Source organism: Odocoileus virginianus, chromosome 21 (assembly GCF_023699985.2).
Source record: "Odocoileus virginianus isolate 20LAN1187 ecotype Illinois chromosome 21, Ovbor_1.2, whole genome shotgun sequence".
In the NCBI taxonomy this organism is placed as follows: domain Eukaryota; kingdom Metazoa; phylum Chordata; class Mammalia; order Artiodactyla; family Cervidae; genus Odocoileus; species Odocoileus virginianus.
Genome location: NC_069694.1, coordinates 51802025 through 51820488, shown reverse-complemented (window position 1 = coordinate 51820488; position 18464 = coordinate 51802025). Strand labels below are relative to the sequence as shown.

At 38.6% G+C, this 18464-nt stretch overlaps 1 protein-coding gene across 1 annotated transcript in view; it reads left to right on the top strand.

Moving 5' to 3' along the window:
* Positions 1 to 18464, top strand: part of LOC110134605 (bifunctional heparan sulfate N-deacetylase/N-sulfotransferase 4) — a 289078-nt gene that overhangs the window by 236039 nt on the left and 34575 nt on the right. Inside the window, exon 7 of the mRNA XM_020889220.2 lies at positions 8695 to 8877. Coding sequence (XP_020744879.1) covers positions 8695 to 8877 — 183 coding nt within the window. The remainder of the gene's footprint in view (positions 1 to 8694; positions 8878 to 18464) is intronic.

The following is an 18464-nucleotide window of genomic DNA, read 5'->3' as shown; positions in this document are numbered from 1 at the left end:
TGTCCAGCTCTGTAAGACCCCATAGATGGCAGCCCACCAGGCTCCCCCGTCCCTGGGATTCTCCAGGCAAGAACACTGGAGTGGGTTGCCATTGCCTTCTCCAATGCATGAAAGTGAAAAGTGAAAGTGAAGTCGCTCAGTCATGTCCGACTCTTCGTGACCCCATGGACTGCAGCCTACCAGGCTCCTCCGGCCATGGGATTTTCCAGAGTACTGGAAAAGAGTACTGGAGTGGGGTGCCATTGCCTTCTCTGAGTTGAGCAATAGATACCTCCTTCAGTGGATTTATTCTACAGGTCATGATTTTCCTAAATTTGTTGCATGTGTATTTCACCTAACATAAGAAACTCTGTTTTATGTTTTTAATGAATAGTTAGACTGAGAGTACCTTCAAGCTTGATTTTAATTTTTACGACAGATTAAAGGCAGAATTTAGGTCTGTTTCATGTTTGGTTATAGAGTTGAAAGTGTGGACAGCGAGGGAGAGACATATGTCTCAGAGACAATGGCAAGGTGGAGGCAGCCCAGAGGCCAGCTTGGTGACAGAAGCCTGACTTCAGTGACCCCTCTGGGAGACTTGCCAACAGGAGGCCTACTGACGTTAGTGTTGGATATCTTATCCTTAAGCTCATCCGTTGAACATGATGTCTGTGAAAGGCAAAGCGCTGCTTGTCTGAATCCACGCAAATCTCTGAGCTGCAGTATTTCCAGGTCCAGTGGGTTTGCATTTGTAAACCATTTGCACCAAGTATCACAGTCACACCTTTTCTAGATGATGCTTTGGGAAGTATTGGGCAAGAGTAGTTTTACTATATCCTTAAGGAAATAACGATCAGAATAAAAGCACAGCATAAGTGGAGGAACATATTGTATAGTTGCAAAGTCGTGTCCGACTCCCCATGAACTATGGCACTCCAGGCTGCTCTGCCCATGGGGTTTCCCAGGCAAAAATACTGGAGTGTGTTGCTATCTCCTTCTCCAGGGGATCTTCCTGACCCAGGGGTCAAACTCACATCCCCTGCATTGGCAGGCAGAATCTTTACCACTAAATCATCGGGGAAGCCTGTGGTGAACATATACTGTCATGTAAAAAATAGTAGCAATATATTATGTCTGTAAAAAATTATTTACAACTGTTTTATACTGCATTTCTTTTGACTTTCCTTATTTATGTTTCCAACCATATCCAATCTTAATCTGTCTACTCTTCCTCCATGCTCTGAATAGTTTTTTTTTTCTTTAATAAACAAGATGTGTGGCCAGAAATCCTAAAACTAAAATGTTCTGTCTGCATAATAGGTGCTTTTAGCAAGTCAGATATGCACGGTTAAGCTGTGTTTACAGAATTTTTCTCCTTAAAGTGCAGTCAATTGACCATGTTCCAGCACTAATTTATTTCTAACCAGTAAAACATGTACACATGCTGCTCGGTAGACAGCTATTGCAACTGCTGTGGCCAGGTTGCTCACCTTTTTTCTCAGCAAAGGGACATTTAAATGCAGAGGCGTGCCTCAGCTTAGAACCACACAATGTCTCCAGACTGCTTTCTTCCAAACGTGGATTTTCCATTTGCCTTGCATCCGTGTTTTACTTCCTTCAGAAAGCACAACTTGTTCTCCTAAGGAAATTCTGGATAAACGACAAAATCAGTAGGCTACAAAATCTTTTAGGAGCATTATGGCAATGCCCACTCTGTAGGATACATCTGCTCATGATATAAAAATCATTTTTACCATATTCTCCAAGTAGTATTTTTTATTTATGTTTTTGTCAGGTTTTAAACAATGACAGGTACCTTAAAATTCCATCTTAAAATAACAGTGCTAGAGGGCAGGTGGTAGGTTTCTAGGACCTTATAATATTTCTTCAGACATTTGCCTGCAGCCTGGTTTTTCATAATAATTTCAGTCCTGAGGAACTATAATTATCCTGGAGAATTCTACTTATACTGTCTTATTTCTTAATTACAGTAGTGACATGAGATAAATGTACACTTATTGGGATCAAATGCATATTATTTTGTGGTGATTACAAAGAAGTTTTCATGACAGCAATTGCAATTATATGGTCATCAACTAGTGATACTATGTTATGTTCTAAAAATGCTATAATTAAGTCCTGCCAAGAGGGCACTTTCTATCTGGGGCGGGGGAGGGGGGGATGAGCTTAAAAATGCGATAGAGTTTGACCTATGTAAACACCCTGAACTTGTTCAAATGATTCCACATGAATATCAAGATCATTGTATCAACTAATATTTGAGGGATTTAATTTAAATTTCTATCTAAACAAGCTTTGTAAAGAATATTCTTTAAAATAGCTTTTCTCACTTTTGACCTTTAAAATAAAAAGCTTTGAATACACCCCAGGGAGGCAGGGGGCAGGTGGAAATGGACTGGAAATATGATAGAAGTGATACTGCCTTCAAAGATAAATTTGTAGCCTATCTGTAAAATTCTTTTATACTATAATTTGTTGTCTTAAAAATAATCATGTGAGTCTAAAAATAATTTATGTTCTATCATTCTGAGTTAAAAAAGAAAAGCTTTATGTTGCCAAGATAATACCTAGATTTTCTACTTTCTTCTTTAGAAGTATTCATATTCTTGGTCTTTTATTTTCAAAAAGGCAAAAGTAAAGCAATGATGGATGTCAAGCTCTATACATAAAACTCTTTAGGTGAAGGTTTTGGGTATATCATGTATCAGCTTTGCCTAGATTTTAAATTCTGCTCTGCCATTGAATGTGGGACTTGAACAAATTATTTACCTATGCCTCAGTTTCTTCGTCTGCCGAAGGGGACAATAACCATACCTGCCTTATAAGTCTGTGGTGAGGACTTAATCATTTCCTACATGTAAAGGGCTTCGAGTTATGCCTAACACATAGTAAGTGCTATATACTTGATGGTGATATTTTATGTAAGTTAGGATTCTGAGGGGAATAGTCCAAGTTCTCCACTCTCCTCCCTGCCTTCAGCCATGGTGAGGAGTATCTTTAACCAACTTAGTGGGCTGTCCTCAGAGGACACTTTTCAGCTTTCTATAAAGAGCATTCCATGAATCTGATACCTTTGACTTACAGCTTATACTACCTTACCAGAGTGCTTTTTTCTTAATTCTTGCGCAAGCTAAAGCTCTATTTTTTTTCTAGTTTTATTGAGATATGATTGCCATACTGCACTGTTTAAGTTCAGGGTGTACATACAGCACAGTGAGTTGACTTAACATACATTATGAAATGATTACCACAATAATTTTAGTGACTATCCATTATTTTATATAGGCACAAAATTTAAAAAATTAGAAAAGAGATATTTTCTCCTCATGATGAGAACTTAGAATTTACTCTCTTTACAGGTTTCATGCATAACATACAGAAGTGTTAATTATATTTATCATGTTGTACATTATATCCTTTGTAGTTATTGATCTTGTAACTGGAAGTTTGCACCTTTTAACTACCTTCATCCAATCCCTCCTCCCTCTTCCCACCCCCTCACCTCTGGTTGCCACAAATCTGATCTCTTTTTCTGTGAGATTTTATATTTGTTTGTTTGTTTTTGACATATATTGATGTACCAGACTATCTTAGTTTCTGGTACACAACATAATGATTCATTATTTCTATACATTTTTAAATGACCACCACGATATGTCTAAATACTGTCTACCACCATGCAAAGGTATTACATATTTATTGACTACATGCCCCACACTGTACATTTCATACCCATGAGTCATTTATTTTGCCTCTAGAAGTTTGTACCTTCTGGTCTCCCTCACTTATTTCTCTTCTCCCCTGAGCCCCTTTATATCTGGCAACCACCTGTTTGTCTTGTGTGTCTGTGAGTTGTTTCTGTTCTGTTATGTTTGTTCATTTGTTTTGTTTTTTAGACTCCACATGTAAGTGAAATCATATAGTAATTGTCTTTCTCTGTCTGACTTATTTCAGTCAGTATAATACCCTCTAAGTCCATCAATATCACAAATGGCAAGATTTCATTCCTTTTATGGCTAAGTAATATTCCATAATATTAATGTGTTCCCATATATATATACATATTGCATCTTCTTTATCCATTTGTCTAGTGAAGGGCATTAGGTTGCTTCTATATCTTAGCTATTATAGATAATACTGCAAAAAACATAGGTGTGCATGTATCTTTTCTAACTTGTGCTTTCATTTTCTTCATATACATACCATAAAGTAGAATTGCTGGATTATGATAGTTATCTTTCTAATTTTTTGAAGAACCTCCATACTGTTTTTCACAATAGCTGTACCAATTTACATTCCTAGCAATAGAGCATGAGGATTCCCTTTTCTCCATATCCTATCCAACACTTGTAATTTGTTGTATTTTTTTGTATAGTCATTCTGATAGGTTTGAGATGATACCTTATTGTGGTTTTGATGTGCATGTCCTTAATAATGACATAAAGCTTTCTTTCTTGTGCTTCTTGGCAATCTATAAGTCTTCTTCCCCCCAAAAAATGTCCATTTAGACCTGCTGCCCATTTTTTAACTGGGTTGTTTGGACTTTTGTGGTGTTTTGTTATTGTTGTTTGAATTCTTCATATATTTTACATCAGTCAGTTCAGTTCATGCATACAGTTGTGTCCAACTCTTTGTGACCCCATGGACTGCAGCATGCCGGGTTCACTGTCCATCAACAACTCCCATAGCTTGCTCAAACTAATGTCCATTGAGCCGGTGATGACAACCAACCATCTCATCTTCTGTCATCCCCTTCTCCTTTTACCTTCAGTCTTTCCCAGCATCGGGGTCTTTTCTAATGAGTCAGCTCTTCGCATCAGGTGGCCAAACTATTGGAGCTTCATCATCAGTCCTTCCAAATTATATTCAGGACTGATTTCCTTTAGGATTGACTAGTTGGATCTCCTTGCTGTTCAAGAGACTCTCAAGAGTCTTCTTCAACATCACAGTTCAAAAGCATTAATTCTTCAGCACTCAGCTTTCTTTATGGTCCAACTCTCACATTCATACATGACTATTGGAAAAACCACAGTTTTGACTGGATGGACTTTTGTTGGCAAAGTAACGTCTCTGCTTTTTAATATGCTGTCTAGGTTGGTCATAGCTTTTCTTCCAAAGAGTAAGCATCTTTTAACTTCATGGCTGCAGTCATTACCTGCAATGATTTTGGAGCCCAAAAATGTAAAGTCTCTCACTGTTTCCATTGTTTCCCAATCTATTTACCATGAAGTGATGTGACCAGATGCTATGATCTTAGTTTTTTGAATGCTGAGTTTCAAGCTAGCTTTTTCACTCTCCTCTTTCACTTTCATCAAGAAGTTATTCAGTTCTTCTTCACTTCCTGCCATAAGGGTGGCATCATCTGCATATCTCAGCTTATTGATATTTCTCCTGGCAATCTTGATTCCAGCTTGTCCTTCATGAGGCCCGGCATTTCACATGATGTACTCTGCATGTAAGTTAAATACGCAAGGTGACAATACACGGGTTTGACATTCTCCTTTTTTAATTTGGAACCAGTCTGTTGTTCCATGTCCATTTCTAATTGTTGCTTTTTGACCTGAATACAGATTTCTCAGGAGGCAGGTCACGTGGTCTGGTATTCCCACCTCTTGAAGAATTTTCCACAGTTTGTTGTGATCCAGACAGTCAAAAGCTATGACATAGTAGGTGAAGCAGAAGTAGATGTTTTTCTGGAATTATCTTGGTTTTTCTATGATGCAACGAATGTTGGCAATTTGATCTCTGATTCCTCTGCCTTTTCTAAATCCAGCTTAAACATCTGAAAGCTCTCAGTTCATGTACTGTTGAAGTCTAGCTTGGAGAATTTTGAGCACTATTTTGCTAGAGTGTGGGATGAGTGCAACTGTGCGGTACTTGGAACAATTTTTGGCACTGCCTTTCCTTGGGATTGGAATGAAAACTGACCTTTTCCAGTCCTGTGGCCACTGCTGAGTTTTCCAAATCTGCTGGCATATTGTGTGCAACACTTTATCTTTTGAGTACAAATTTACTGGCATATTGAGTGCAACAGCATCATCTTTTAGAATCTGAAAAAGCTCAACTGGAATTCCCTCCCCTCCACCAGCTTTGTTTGTGGTGACCTCCCTAAGGCCCACTAGACTTCACCTTCCTGGAAGTCTGGCTCTAGGTGAGTGATCACACCATCATGGTTATCTTGGTCATGAAGATCTTTTTTGTATAGCTCTGTGTATTCTTGCCACCTCTTCTTAATATCAGTTGAAAAGGACATCTTTTTTGGTTTTAATTCTAGAAGGTCTTGTAGGTCTTCATTGAACCATTTCAACTTCAACTTCTTTGGCATTAGTGGTTGGAGCATAGACTTGGATTACTATGATATTGAGTACTTGCCTTGGAAATGAACATTCTGTTGTTTTTGAGATTGCACCCAAGTACTGCATTTTGAACTCTTGTTGACTATGAGGGCTATTCCATTTCTTCTAAGGGATTCTTGTCCACAGTAGTAAATACAATGATCATCAAATTAAATTCGCCCATTTCAGTTGATTTCAGTTCACTGATCCCTGAAATGTCGATGTTCACTCTTACCATCTCCTGCTTGAGCACTTCCAATTTACCTTGATTCGTGGACATAACATTCCGGGTTCCTCTGCAATACTGCTCCTTACAGCATCAGACTTCACTTCCATCACCAGTCACATCCACAGCTAGGCTTTGCTTTGGTTTTGGCTCAGCCTCTTCATTCTTTCTGGAGCTGTTTCTCTAATAGTATATTGGGCACCTACTGACCTGGGGAGTTCATCTTTCAATGTCATCCTTTTGCTTTTCCATACTGTTCATAGGGTTCTCAAGGCAAGAATGCTGAAGTGGTTTGTCATTCCCTTCTCCAGTGGACCACATTTCGTCAGACCTCTCCACCACAGCCCATCAGTCTTGGGTGGCCCTACATGGCATGGCTCATAGTTTCATTGAGTTAGATAGTAACTCATGTTTTAGATAGTAACCCAATAAAGCTCTACTATTTTTAAGGTGAAAGATGTCTTCCCTACATGATATTACGCTTAGTTTTCTCATGAAGTTAATGAAATAATTGTATTAGTTGTTCCAAAATATTTATATATGTAAATAGTAAATAATAAAATGTATTTTTTAAATGCTTATATGTATATTTGAGGTAGAGGAGCAAGTACAAGTATTGTCTATGGTGGAAAATGATGAGCTCCCTTTTTAATGAGTTGCATTTGTACTTTCTTCAGTTTAGACCCAGATTATGCAAGTTCTCTTTTATTTGGTATTTTTATATCATTCCAGCTGCAATCCTTGATGAGTTGTATATAAGATTATATCATTAATCACATTCAAATTTTTGTTGCTCTCTCAAGAGCAATCAATCTAGATTTTTACTTTTTCTAGACTCTGATCCACAATACCCAAATGCTACAATATATTTAAAGTTAATCCTGAGGTAGGAAAAATTATAAAAAAGTAATAAGTATGGAAGAGTAGTTGGCTAAAGGCAATCAGTGGCTGTGCAAACATTAACAACTTCTTTATTGCAGTAAAAATCCCTCATTAGACCACAAAAAGACAAGTTTTCTTAATTTTGATTTCATTTCAACCCATATACATATATAAACTAAAAGAGTTCTGAAAGAATTGTTTAATTTTAAAAGTGGTATGATTCTGGTTCTTTGCTAGTCTGGAAGTTATTAGATTATTGAATTTGATAGTGTTGATTCCACAATGGGGAAAAGCTAAAATGTAAAGTAACACTATACTTTTAATGAACAATGAGGTTGGCCTATCCCAATTTCAATTTTTATTTTTAGAGTGAGTTTAAGAGTGACTTTGAAATAGAAATCAGATGTGTGACTTTCTACCAGTATTAGTCTTTGCAAACTGCCATAACAAGACATCACAGATTGGGTGATTTAAACAGCATACATTTATTTTCTCAGTTTTTGAAGTTACAAGTCCATGATGGAGGTGCCAGAAAATTCAGTTTCTTCCTGACTTAAAATGGAGAAGGCAATGGCACCCCACTCCAGTACTCTTGCCTGGAAAATCCCATGGATAGAGGAGCCTGGTAGGCTGCAGTCCATGGGGTCGCTAAGAGTCAGACATGACTGGACTGAGAGGCTTCAATTTCACTTTTCACTTTCATGCATTGGAGAAGGCAATGGCAACCCACTCCAGTGCTCTTGCCTGGAGAATCCCAGGGACGGGGGAGCCTGGTGGGCTGCCGTCTGTGGGGTCGCACAGAGTTGGACACGACTGAAGCGACTCAGCAGCAGCAGCAGCCTGACTTAAAGACAGCCACTTTCTGGCTGTGTTCCCAGCTGGACTCTCCACTGTGCATTGCAGGAGGGAGGGAGAGAAAGGGAGAGACGGAAAGAGAAAAGGAGAGGGGGCCGGGGGGAAATGCACTGTGGTGTCTGTGTTCTTATAAGGCTACCAGACCATCAGGGTAGGATCCTTACGACTTCATTTAAGCTGAATCACCTCCCTAAAGAATCTACCTTTGAATACAGTCACTTTGGGAGTTACAGTTTCAACATATGAATGTGGAGGGCGGGACTACTACCCTAATGCCACCTAAAATGATAATTGTACTTCTCAGAAAATTCCATGTTTAGGTGAAGTTCTTCTTAGAGCTTCCATGCCACTTTTGAGCATATGCATATGATATTTCTGGTCATTTTTATTTTTCAGATCAGCATTTTCATGACCCATTTATCAAACTATGGGAATGACCGCCTAGGGTTGTACACCTTTGTGAACCTGGCCAACTTCGTTCAGAGCTGGACCAACCTGAAATTGCAAACTCTGCCTCCAGTGCAGCTAGCACACAAGTACTTTGACCTCTTCCCTGAGCAAAAAGATCCTCTCTGGCAGGTAACACTGAACATTCTCTCCTGGGGTGAAAGAGAAAAAACTAGCAATTTGTGAGCGCTGAATTGATGTTGGGAACTCTGCTGGAAATACTATAGCTGGCATTTAACACAAACTTCTTTTTTATCCAGTAGTTTTATTCTCTTCAATAATGCTTTGTGTTTTGTGGATTACATATTTGCATTTGGGGTTTGTTTTTCTGAGGTTTTGTTTGTTAGTCAGTTGGTTTAGAAGCTTTGCCTAGAAGATATTGTTTCATTGTTGGTATTTTCTTAGAGCTGATCATTTTGACTTGAGTTTAGCGGGACCACTGACTAGCAGGAAAACGGTTAGGTGTTAGGTATCTGGTGTTGAGGCAGTCTGAGTGCAGGTTGGAAAAGAATTTCCAAACATAGAGCATTTCAGAAAGCAGGAAGTTTATTAAGAAAAAACAGCAGAGATAAAGTTGGGCACTGCGAGCGCAGTGGGCCAACACCTCCTGACAGGCCAGGGAGAGTCAACCATTTTAGTGAGTTAATAGCCAAATTTTATAGCCTCAAAACAAAGGAAATTCCTGCTGGATGGTTTGCATTAGGTGATTGGTTGGGGGTGCTAGAGGGTGTTTACTGGAGTGGGCATCTTTGCCTAACTGGGAATCAGGGAGCTTGTTAGTGATTACCAGGGGGCTTTTGGTAACAGTTACAAAGGCGCTTAGTCAGCTTTGGAGGTGACCTTGGTTCTGGGGACTCATCGTCTAAGAAGATGGGCTTTCCAAGTGGCTCAGCAGAAAAGAACCTGTCTGCAATGCAGGTGCCATAGGAGACATAGGTTGATCCCTGAGTTGGGAAGATCCCTGGAGGAGGAAAGGGCAACCCCCTCCAGCATTGTTGCTGGGAAAATCCCATGGACAGAGGAGCCTGGTAGAAGTCCATGGATAGGATTGCAAAGAGTCGGACACAACTGAGCACCTGATCACACAGAGCACATGTCTAGGAAGACAGAAATCAAGGGCCACCATCATCCAAATGCCTACAACTAGACCTTGATATGTATGTGTACAACACAGATAGTCTAAATAAAAAAGGAAAGGCAAGTTTTACTTCAAGCTCATACAGATTCTATCTTTAATATGTCTTCATGGTTTTTAAAACCAGTCTTGCACTCGGTCAGATCTATTGGTAAAAAACTGTCAATTTTAATTCAGCTTTATGTGGGAGCTACTAAGCCTCAGGGCATGAAAATGTAAACTAGCTGCTTCTTACCATTTATCTAGGAAAATGCTACCTTCTACTTTCTTGGTTCTTTTTGCATCAGATTACATTGACCCACACAATCAATAAGCTGACTGCAGAGAGCAGATCAGATGGTCCCCTGCTAAGTAGTCAGTAGAGGAGTAGCATCCTCATTAATGAGAAATCACTGTGAAACAGACTTTTTTTACCATTTCCTCTCCCTCTCTTGTGTTTCTCTTTATTCCATAATTCCTGTTACATGCCCTTCTGTGTCTATATGGTAAAAAAAAAAAAATCCTCCATGTTTATTGAGCATCTCCTATGTATGAGACAAGGCTAATAGCTCTAGAAAATTCAAAGAAGAATAAAATGTAGTGCTTTCTCTCGAAGTCAATGGAACATTTTCTTGTTATTTTTATTCACTGTTACATATTTTAAAATCTGTTTTAAACAGCTACTGTAAGTCATACTTTATTTTAATGATTTATTCAGCAGTTTGGTGTATATATTAAGTAAACATATAAAGACATAGTTTTTATAATAGTGTGGATAGTCATATATACATTGATGTTGAATTTCATAAAGACAAAACCTTGTGTCCCATAAATGGTAGTTAAAAGTGCTCACATACTTACAAAATTGATAAATCATTGATAGTAAATCAATTCTTTTCTCACATATTTTTATTTATAAGATATCTATAATTCATGGTACAGGAACAATAAAAAGTAGCCAACTTAACCAAGGTGATAGATGATCAAAAAAATGAGTCAGTGGCCCCAAACTCTACTATCTTCAAAGGAGAAAAAGATGCCTTTTTAAATGAAAAATTTATACATCTTAATGCTTTATGAGTTTTTAAAAATAAATAATTGTGTTCACTGATAGTTTTCCTTCTCAGTGACACTACTTGTTTTCTTTGGAAATGAGCATAATCAAAAACACGTCAGCTCTAATAAGATTTGGTCAATATGATGGTTTTAAATTTGATGATCACATGTTAGCTATGAAATACTGTGCTTGTTGAATAGGGGTATAAATGAAAATTAGAAAAAGAAAATAGCATTATTCCTTAGAGAACTGCATCACTTTGGAAGACACAAGAACATATGCATACACAAAGAAAAAAAGACACTTGTGAGTGTGACTGTTATAATTTTGAATAGCATCATAGAGGCAAATTCCTAGGGAGTTCTTAATAAATGATATAATTAATCAGAAAAGGCATCAGATAGTTCACAAATTTAAGTTGCTGTTTTCATTCATATTTCTATTATCAAAGCATAGCTTATTATAAGAGTATTTAAATAATGTGGAAAAAGTGGAAAGTGGAGTTGCTCAGTCGTGTCCGACTCTTTGTGACCCTGTGGGCTGTAGCCCACCAGGCTCCTCCGTCCATGGGATTTTCCAGGCAAGAGTACTGGAGTGGGCTGCCATTTCCTTCTCTAGGGGATCTTCCCCACCCAGGGATCGAACCCAGGTCTCCCGCATTGTAGACAGATGCTTTACTATCTGAGCCACCAGGGAAACCTGTAATACTCAAGAGTAAATGTTTACTAAAAGTCTCCTGTTTTATTACATGAATTATATTATTTATATGGTTACTTTTAACTGAAAAATGAAGTTGTAGACATTTCTTATTAACTAACGTGCCATATGTTCCCAAATGTATTTAAGAAAGGAAGCAAGGGCTAGTAAGCAGAATTGCAGTTAAGTTGAGCAGGGAATTATTCACATATATAAGATTTTGAGAACCATAGACTTATTGAAACAAAACTTTTCCAGTCATAAAGAATACCCAGTGAACCAGTGAAGTTGCTCAGTCGTGTCCAACTCTTTGAGACCCCATGGGCTGTAGCCTACAAGGCTCCTCCATCCATGGAATTTGCCAGGCAAAAGTACTGGAGTGGGTTGCCATTTCCTTCTCCAGGAAGATACTCCCAACCCAGGGATCAAATCCAGATCTTCCGCATTGCAGGCAGACACTTTACCATCTGAACCTCCAGGGAAGCCAGAAAACTGCAAAGGATTTTCTCTTCTTCTCATTTCATGTTTATAATAGCAAGCAAACAAAATGGCTATAAGCATTATATTTGTGACCTTTATACAGCATCAATTTAATTTTACAAAATATATATAATCATGAAATTGAAAGTGTCACTCAGTCATGTCTGACTCTTTGTAAGCCCGTGGATTGTAGCCTGTCAGATTACTCTGTCCATGGAATGTTCCAGACAAGAATAGTGAAGTGGGTAGCCATTCCCTTCTCCAGGGATTGAACCCAAGTCTCCCGCATTGCAGGCAGATTCTTTACTACCTGAGCCACAAAGGAAGCCCTACATGTAAGCATAACCAACACTAATGAAAGGTTTTACAGTCCATTCATCACAACCCTACAGAGATAAGATCAATTAATATTATGTGTCTCTATCACTACTATACATTCTCTAAATTAAATGTTGCAGATACTGTATTATATTTATTATAAACATGCCTTTTTATTTAGTGCATTTCACTTTGAAAAAGGCAACTGTTATCTTTCCTTAGATTTTCAATTCACACTTTTTTATTGTCACAAATAAAAAGAAAATGTGCAGAATGATCATCTTAACAGCTATTTAATTTCCTTTGGTTCCTTATGTAGATTTTCATTAGCACCAACTAACATATATGTGAAAATGTCTTTGTCATCTAATTAAAAAGTGCAATATGAATATCTGTCAATGGCCAGCAGCGAAATGCAGAATGTTCTCCTTCACTGGAAGTGGATTCCGGGCAGTTTAATGTGAGAATATGTACTGAGCTCACATGAGGTCTATCCCTAGAGTACATCCTCCTCTGTGTAGTCCCTGGTGTGGAAAATTCTTAAAATTATACTCACGGGTGTCTATTAATTCATGCCCCTTTTTGTTTGGGTGGAATAATGACTATAAAGCATAAAAGAATAAGGTTTCCTCTTTTTTTTTTTTAACTCCCATTATAGAAACCAAAGCCCCAACATGGAGACAGTTGGAAGGTCAGATCATTGCACATTCACTAATCGATGCTTTTAAGCTCTCAAGCTGTCAGTTTAGCTCAGTCTCAATCTCCAGTCAGTCACTCCAGGGTGACTATCAATAAACGTGCCAAGCGTGATGTGGATTCCTGCTCGCCTGTGTGACCAAGGGAATGCTCAAAGAGCTGCAGTTCCTCTCTTTCTAGTCCAGTGTCTCTAAGAGTAAAGAAATAGGGGAACAAAGCCACAGGGTGCTAACCTTAGGGAATTAGCACCTTGGTAGATTCTCGCTGGGAGATCATTTAACTCCCGCTTGGAAATGATGAGATCTGAATGTCTATGACATAAACAAATCACATGGTCTAGTGATACAAACACTGTAGATTCTGTGAGTTGTTGCCGACATGGAGAATTAGGAATTGTAATAGCAGAAGGCAGTAGGACATCTAGCTCAACCTATTCATTTTAGACACCTGAGGAGGTACAATGTCTTGTTCTAAGTTACTTGACTTATTAGGGACAAGTCAGAACTGAGGCTCAAGTTGCCTTATTATTCCTGGAACTCCAGTTTAGTCCCAACCACACCAAGATGGTAGTTTTATGTTTAGAATAATAAATACACTTCTATCATTGACTGTCTACATAGAAAAAAAATCAAGAATACCTGTGACTTCAGAAGCACAGGATGGAGTACTCAGTGTGAATTTACGCAAAAAATGCTTTTGAAATACCTGTATAATAAAAAGAAAGGTCTTTGCATTCATGGAATTTACAAACCATTATAGCTCCTGGTTATGTGAACAAAATGACATCATAAATTTGTCTTCATATTTTTCCCCTTTCTTTCACTCTATACCTTATTTATGACTCTATTATTGCATTTCCTATATGGTATTGCAGACACTTGTGCTTGTCATATATCAGCTCATGCAAACCTTAAGAAGTAAGATGCTTGTAATCTAGAACCCAGCATGCTGCTGCTGCTAAGTCGCTTCAGTCGTGTCCGACTCTGTGTGACCCCATAGACGGCAGCCCACCAGGCTCCCCTGTCCCTGGGATTCTCCAGGCAAGAACAATGCAGTGGGTTGCCATTTCCTTCTCCAATGCATGAAAGTGAAAAGTGAAGTCGCTCAGTCGTGTCCGACTCTTAGCGACCCCGTGGACTGCAGCCCACCAGGCTTCTCTGCCCATGGGATTCTCCAGGCAAGAGCACTGCAGTGCGGTGCCATTGCCTTCTTCGAGAACCTAGCATAGTACCATAGCTACTGTCATTAAAATCTCACAAATGTACAAGCAGACACAGAGGGTGTGTGTTTTTGTGTGCAAAAGAGCAATTAACAGTGGCACACTTGTTTCTTGGTAGAGAGGGCATATAATGGGACATGACCTTGAGGAGCACATGCGAGCCAGTCAGGAAAGTTTTGTGAGCTGTCAGAGTAACTTGGGTTTAACAGGCAACAAGTGTGTTCTGAAGATGAGCGTGAAATACTTTTTTCAGTGTTGGCCAAAAAAGATTATACCAGAAGTTTTTGTTTGTTTGTTTGTGTTTTTCCATGACAAATGAGAACAGGGAGGAGCTGAAGTTAAGTAATAATCTAGATATGAGAGAGGGAAGCCCTGAGCAGCTTCATGGCTGTGGAGGGGAAAGTGAGACCTTCAAAGAAAAAGTGTTAGAAATTGTTTGTAGGTGAGACCCTGAGATTAAAGGAACTCTGATATATAAGTAATTATCCCCATAGCTGGGGAAATAAGAGTTCTATAATTTCATAGTCTTCACTTCCATTTATTCATCTTTTAGCCTTTCCAGTGAAATAGCCAGAACAACTCTTATCACTTCACGCTCAGAGCAGAGGCACAACCTTCATCAACATTTGATACATTTTTCCTAATCACCATGTGGATTCATGTGTTATTTATGTATTACATTTCTCTTCTTAATTCAGAATAGTATTTAAACCTTTCAGAAATTCTTCCGAAATCCTCAGGTAATTCCTCATGATTTTAATTCTTTTAGTATTTTAGTTCTTTAGTTTACCATGAGCCATTTCACTATTTTGATTACACAAAGCTGTCAGACATTCTGACATCCAGAAATGGTGACATAAGTCATGGATTTTCCTTTTCCCGTCAATCAGTTGCAAATACAATCTTGTCAGGTGTCAAATTCTCCACACAAGTACCTTACTGAGGTTTCATCATGGAAAACCTACTTGAAGATAGCAAAAAAAAAATATATATATATATATATATATAAAATACTTTCATACTTGATGAATCAAAATCATAAGATAACTATTTTGAACCCCTAATCCAAGTATAACAATAGAAACTGAATTTTTTGTATGCGCCCTGCAGAAATGTCTGATAACTTTAATATGCTATAAGTGGAACATTATATGAGACCAACCTATTAATAAGAGTTTACAATACAGTTTCTTCCATTGAGTTGGTATCCAGATTCCCTGAGAGTATATTCACAAAACCATAAATAGTAATATAAGGTATTGTATGCAAGAGTGCATAGTCATGTTTGAAGATACTCAGAGCTACAGAGTAAACTTGTCACTTTCCCCTGGGGTCAACCACACTTTTGAGAATATTTCATGGGAAAATACAAATAGTGTGAATTTACTGAATAAAGATGATGTATTTTGGTGATGAATGCACAGGTGTTTAGGATAAATCAGAGGTATTTTGTGCTTAAACAGTTCTTGTGGCACTATTACCAGGATCCACACAGGAACTACAGGCCTCTTCACTGATCCCACCCGCAGAGGCTGGCATTCATGCACCTCTGTAAATCAGACTGGGCTTCCCAGGTGGCGCTAGTGGGAAAGAACCCGCCTGGGTTCGATCCCTGGGTCAGGAAGATCCTCTGGAGGAGGGTACGGCAACCCACTCTATTCTCGCCTGAAGAAGCCCCTGGACAGAGAAGCTTGGTGGGCTACAGTCCATAGGGCCGCAAAGAGTCGGATACAACTGAAGCGACTTAGCATGCAGCCACGAATCCGAGTACTTTGGTAGAAAAGTTTTCTGAATAAGAATCAGACTATTCCATGGGAGTTCTATGGAGTGGGCATTCATTATGGATCAGTGCACACAGGAAGGAAAAGCTTTTCCAAGGAGCTGATGGAGTCCCTGGCTTATGTGATGTGCAGGTAGAATCGAGTCTTTGCAAAGACGGTGTGCATCTCAGAGTTTCTCCTTAAGGATTTGCTGGCTGAAGCACTGAGGATACACATCCCTAACCTATTAAAATTCTTCATCAGTGTACGTGGATTGTATTAGGCTTAAATGACTTTGAGAGACAAAATATTGAAAGTCACCAGCTTGTATAATGCAGATTTGGAAAAGAATTTTCTTTAAAGATGTGCACATGGCAAAGCTTAGTAAGCAGAATAAAATTTAAAACAACACACCAAGATGGGAGGAAGCAGAAGAACTTGAAAAACAGAAATACCTTTCGTAGTATTCTTCTTTAAACAGTGAGGTCAGAATAGCAGAAAGCAAGCATAGGGAATGGAGAGAAAACCAATAACCTGGAAATTTTTCTAATTAACAAAATAATCCTTCTACCATGAGCACTGGACAATTTTAACGTTTCGGCTATTAAGGTCTAGAGATCTCCTAGTTATTTAGAAAAGACACATGACCTGAGAGAGGATAATCAGTCCAACTGATAATTCCACAGTGTCCTTCGCAGGGAAGGATGTGGAGAAGCAGTGAGCAGAACAAATTGTTAGTAGAGAAAAGGCAGGTAGGTTGGAATAACCAGATCTAATGAGAGCAAAAGTTGTTTTCATCATTCTATAAAATATGAATCTCAGGATCAGGACAGTGGTGTGACTTTTTTAAAGTATGTGTCTCTAGCTTGATAGTAAATTTGAAATTTTTACTTAATTAGAGAGGAAAAATCTGAGTGCTCATACCCTTCTTAGTAACATGATTTCATCAGAATTTACTGCCCTTTCTAAGTCTGGTTAATCATCTCAGGGAATCTCATGTCCACTCTACCTATATCTACCAAAAAGTAAATCTGCCTCGCCTCATCATATATTCCATGTACAAAATCTACCTGCATCCCATTTACCTGTGTAAGAGATAGTTGCATGCATTTTCACTACGCTGGCACTATTATCATATACACTGCCTAAAGCAGTTTTAACTGAGTATTTTTCCAAAGTTTCAGCATATCTATAATGCTAGATACTAAAAACAGAAAATCACAGCGTGTAACAGCTTCAGATATGTAGGGAACAAGCAGATAGGGATATAATTGCTTTATAAGTTTCTGATCTTTAGAATTAAAACAATAGCAATGGCACAAAGTATGAGAAAGTGCATGCAAATGCACCCCTTTTGTTATAATCATTGTAGAATCTTCTCCCCCTGCATCCCTTCTCTCATACACACACACACACACACACACACACACACACACACACACACACATGCAATTTAACTACAGAGACAACCCCAGCTTTGGATTTCAAATCTGAAACTAATGTCCTGTGTCACCTTCAGCAAGACCTAAATAAAACACCTTGCATCTCAGCTTCCTTGGCTATAAAGAAGGGATAATAATATCTGTCTTGCCAGGTTGCTTTGAGGATTAGAAATAATCTATATCAAGCAAGTGCCTGGAATATAGACGGTGATCAATAAAAGTTAGAAATTATGTTAGCTGTTATTCAGACAATAAACGGAGACTCAGAGCAGGAAAAGTCTAAACAAACATTTTCAGAATATAAAATAGGAAATGCAAACATCCTGTTATTAAAGCTGTGATTAACGGAGACAAGAAGGAACATACGAAGAAAAGAGATGAAAGAAGAAATATGGCCATCCCGATAGCCCTAAAATGGTCTAACATGGAAGGAATGCAGTTAGAAATAAAGCCTGTCCAGATCAATGTATACAAATGCCACCAATTATAAGGTACCTACAGGAAAAACTGAAGTAGTATAAATTGAACTAATAATAAAAACATTTGGGACAGCAAGTATTGTAACATCTTGCCAGTATGCCAGTGTATTAGTAGCTCAGTTGTGTCCGACTCTTTGCGACCCCATGGACTGTAGCTGGCCAGACTCACTGTCCATGAAATTCTCCAGGCAAGAATACTCTCCAGGGGTGGGTTGCCATTCCCTTCTCCAATGAATCTTCCCAACCCAGGAATCAAACTTGGGTCTCCTGCAACACAGGCATATTCTTTAGCTTCTGAGTCACCAGGAAAGCCCACCTTAGCACCAGGTAATTTTATTTTACACTTTACTCCCATCAGTGTAATTTCCTGGGAAAGTACAACTAAAATGACTAGGGTCTTTGTCCACCAAAATGAGTGTTTAATCCATGTTTTGTGTGTGAGAGTCAAACTCTTTCCA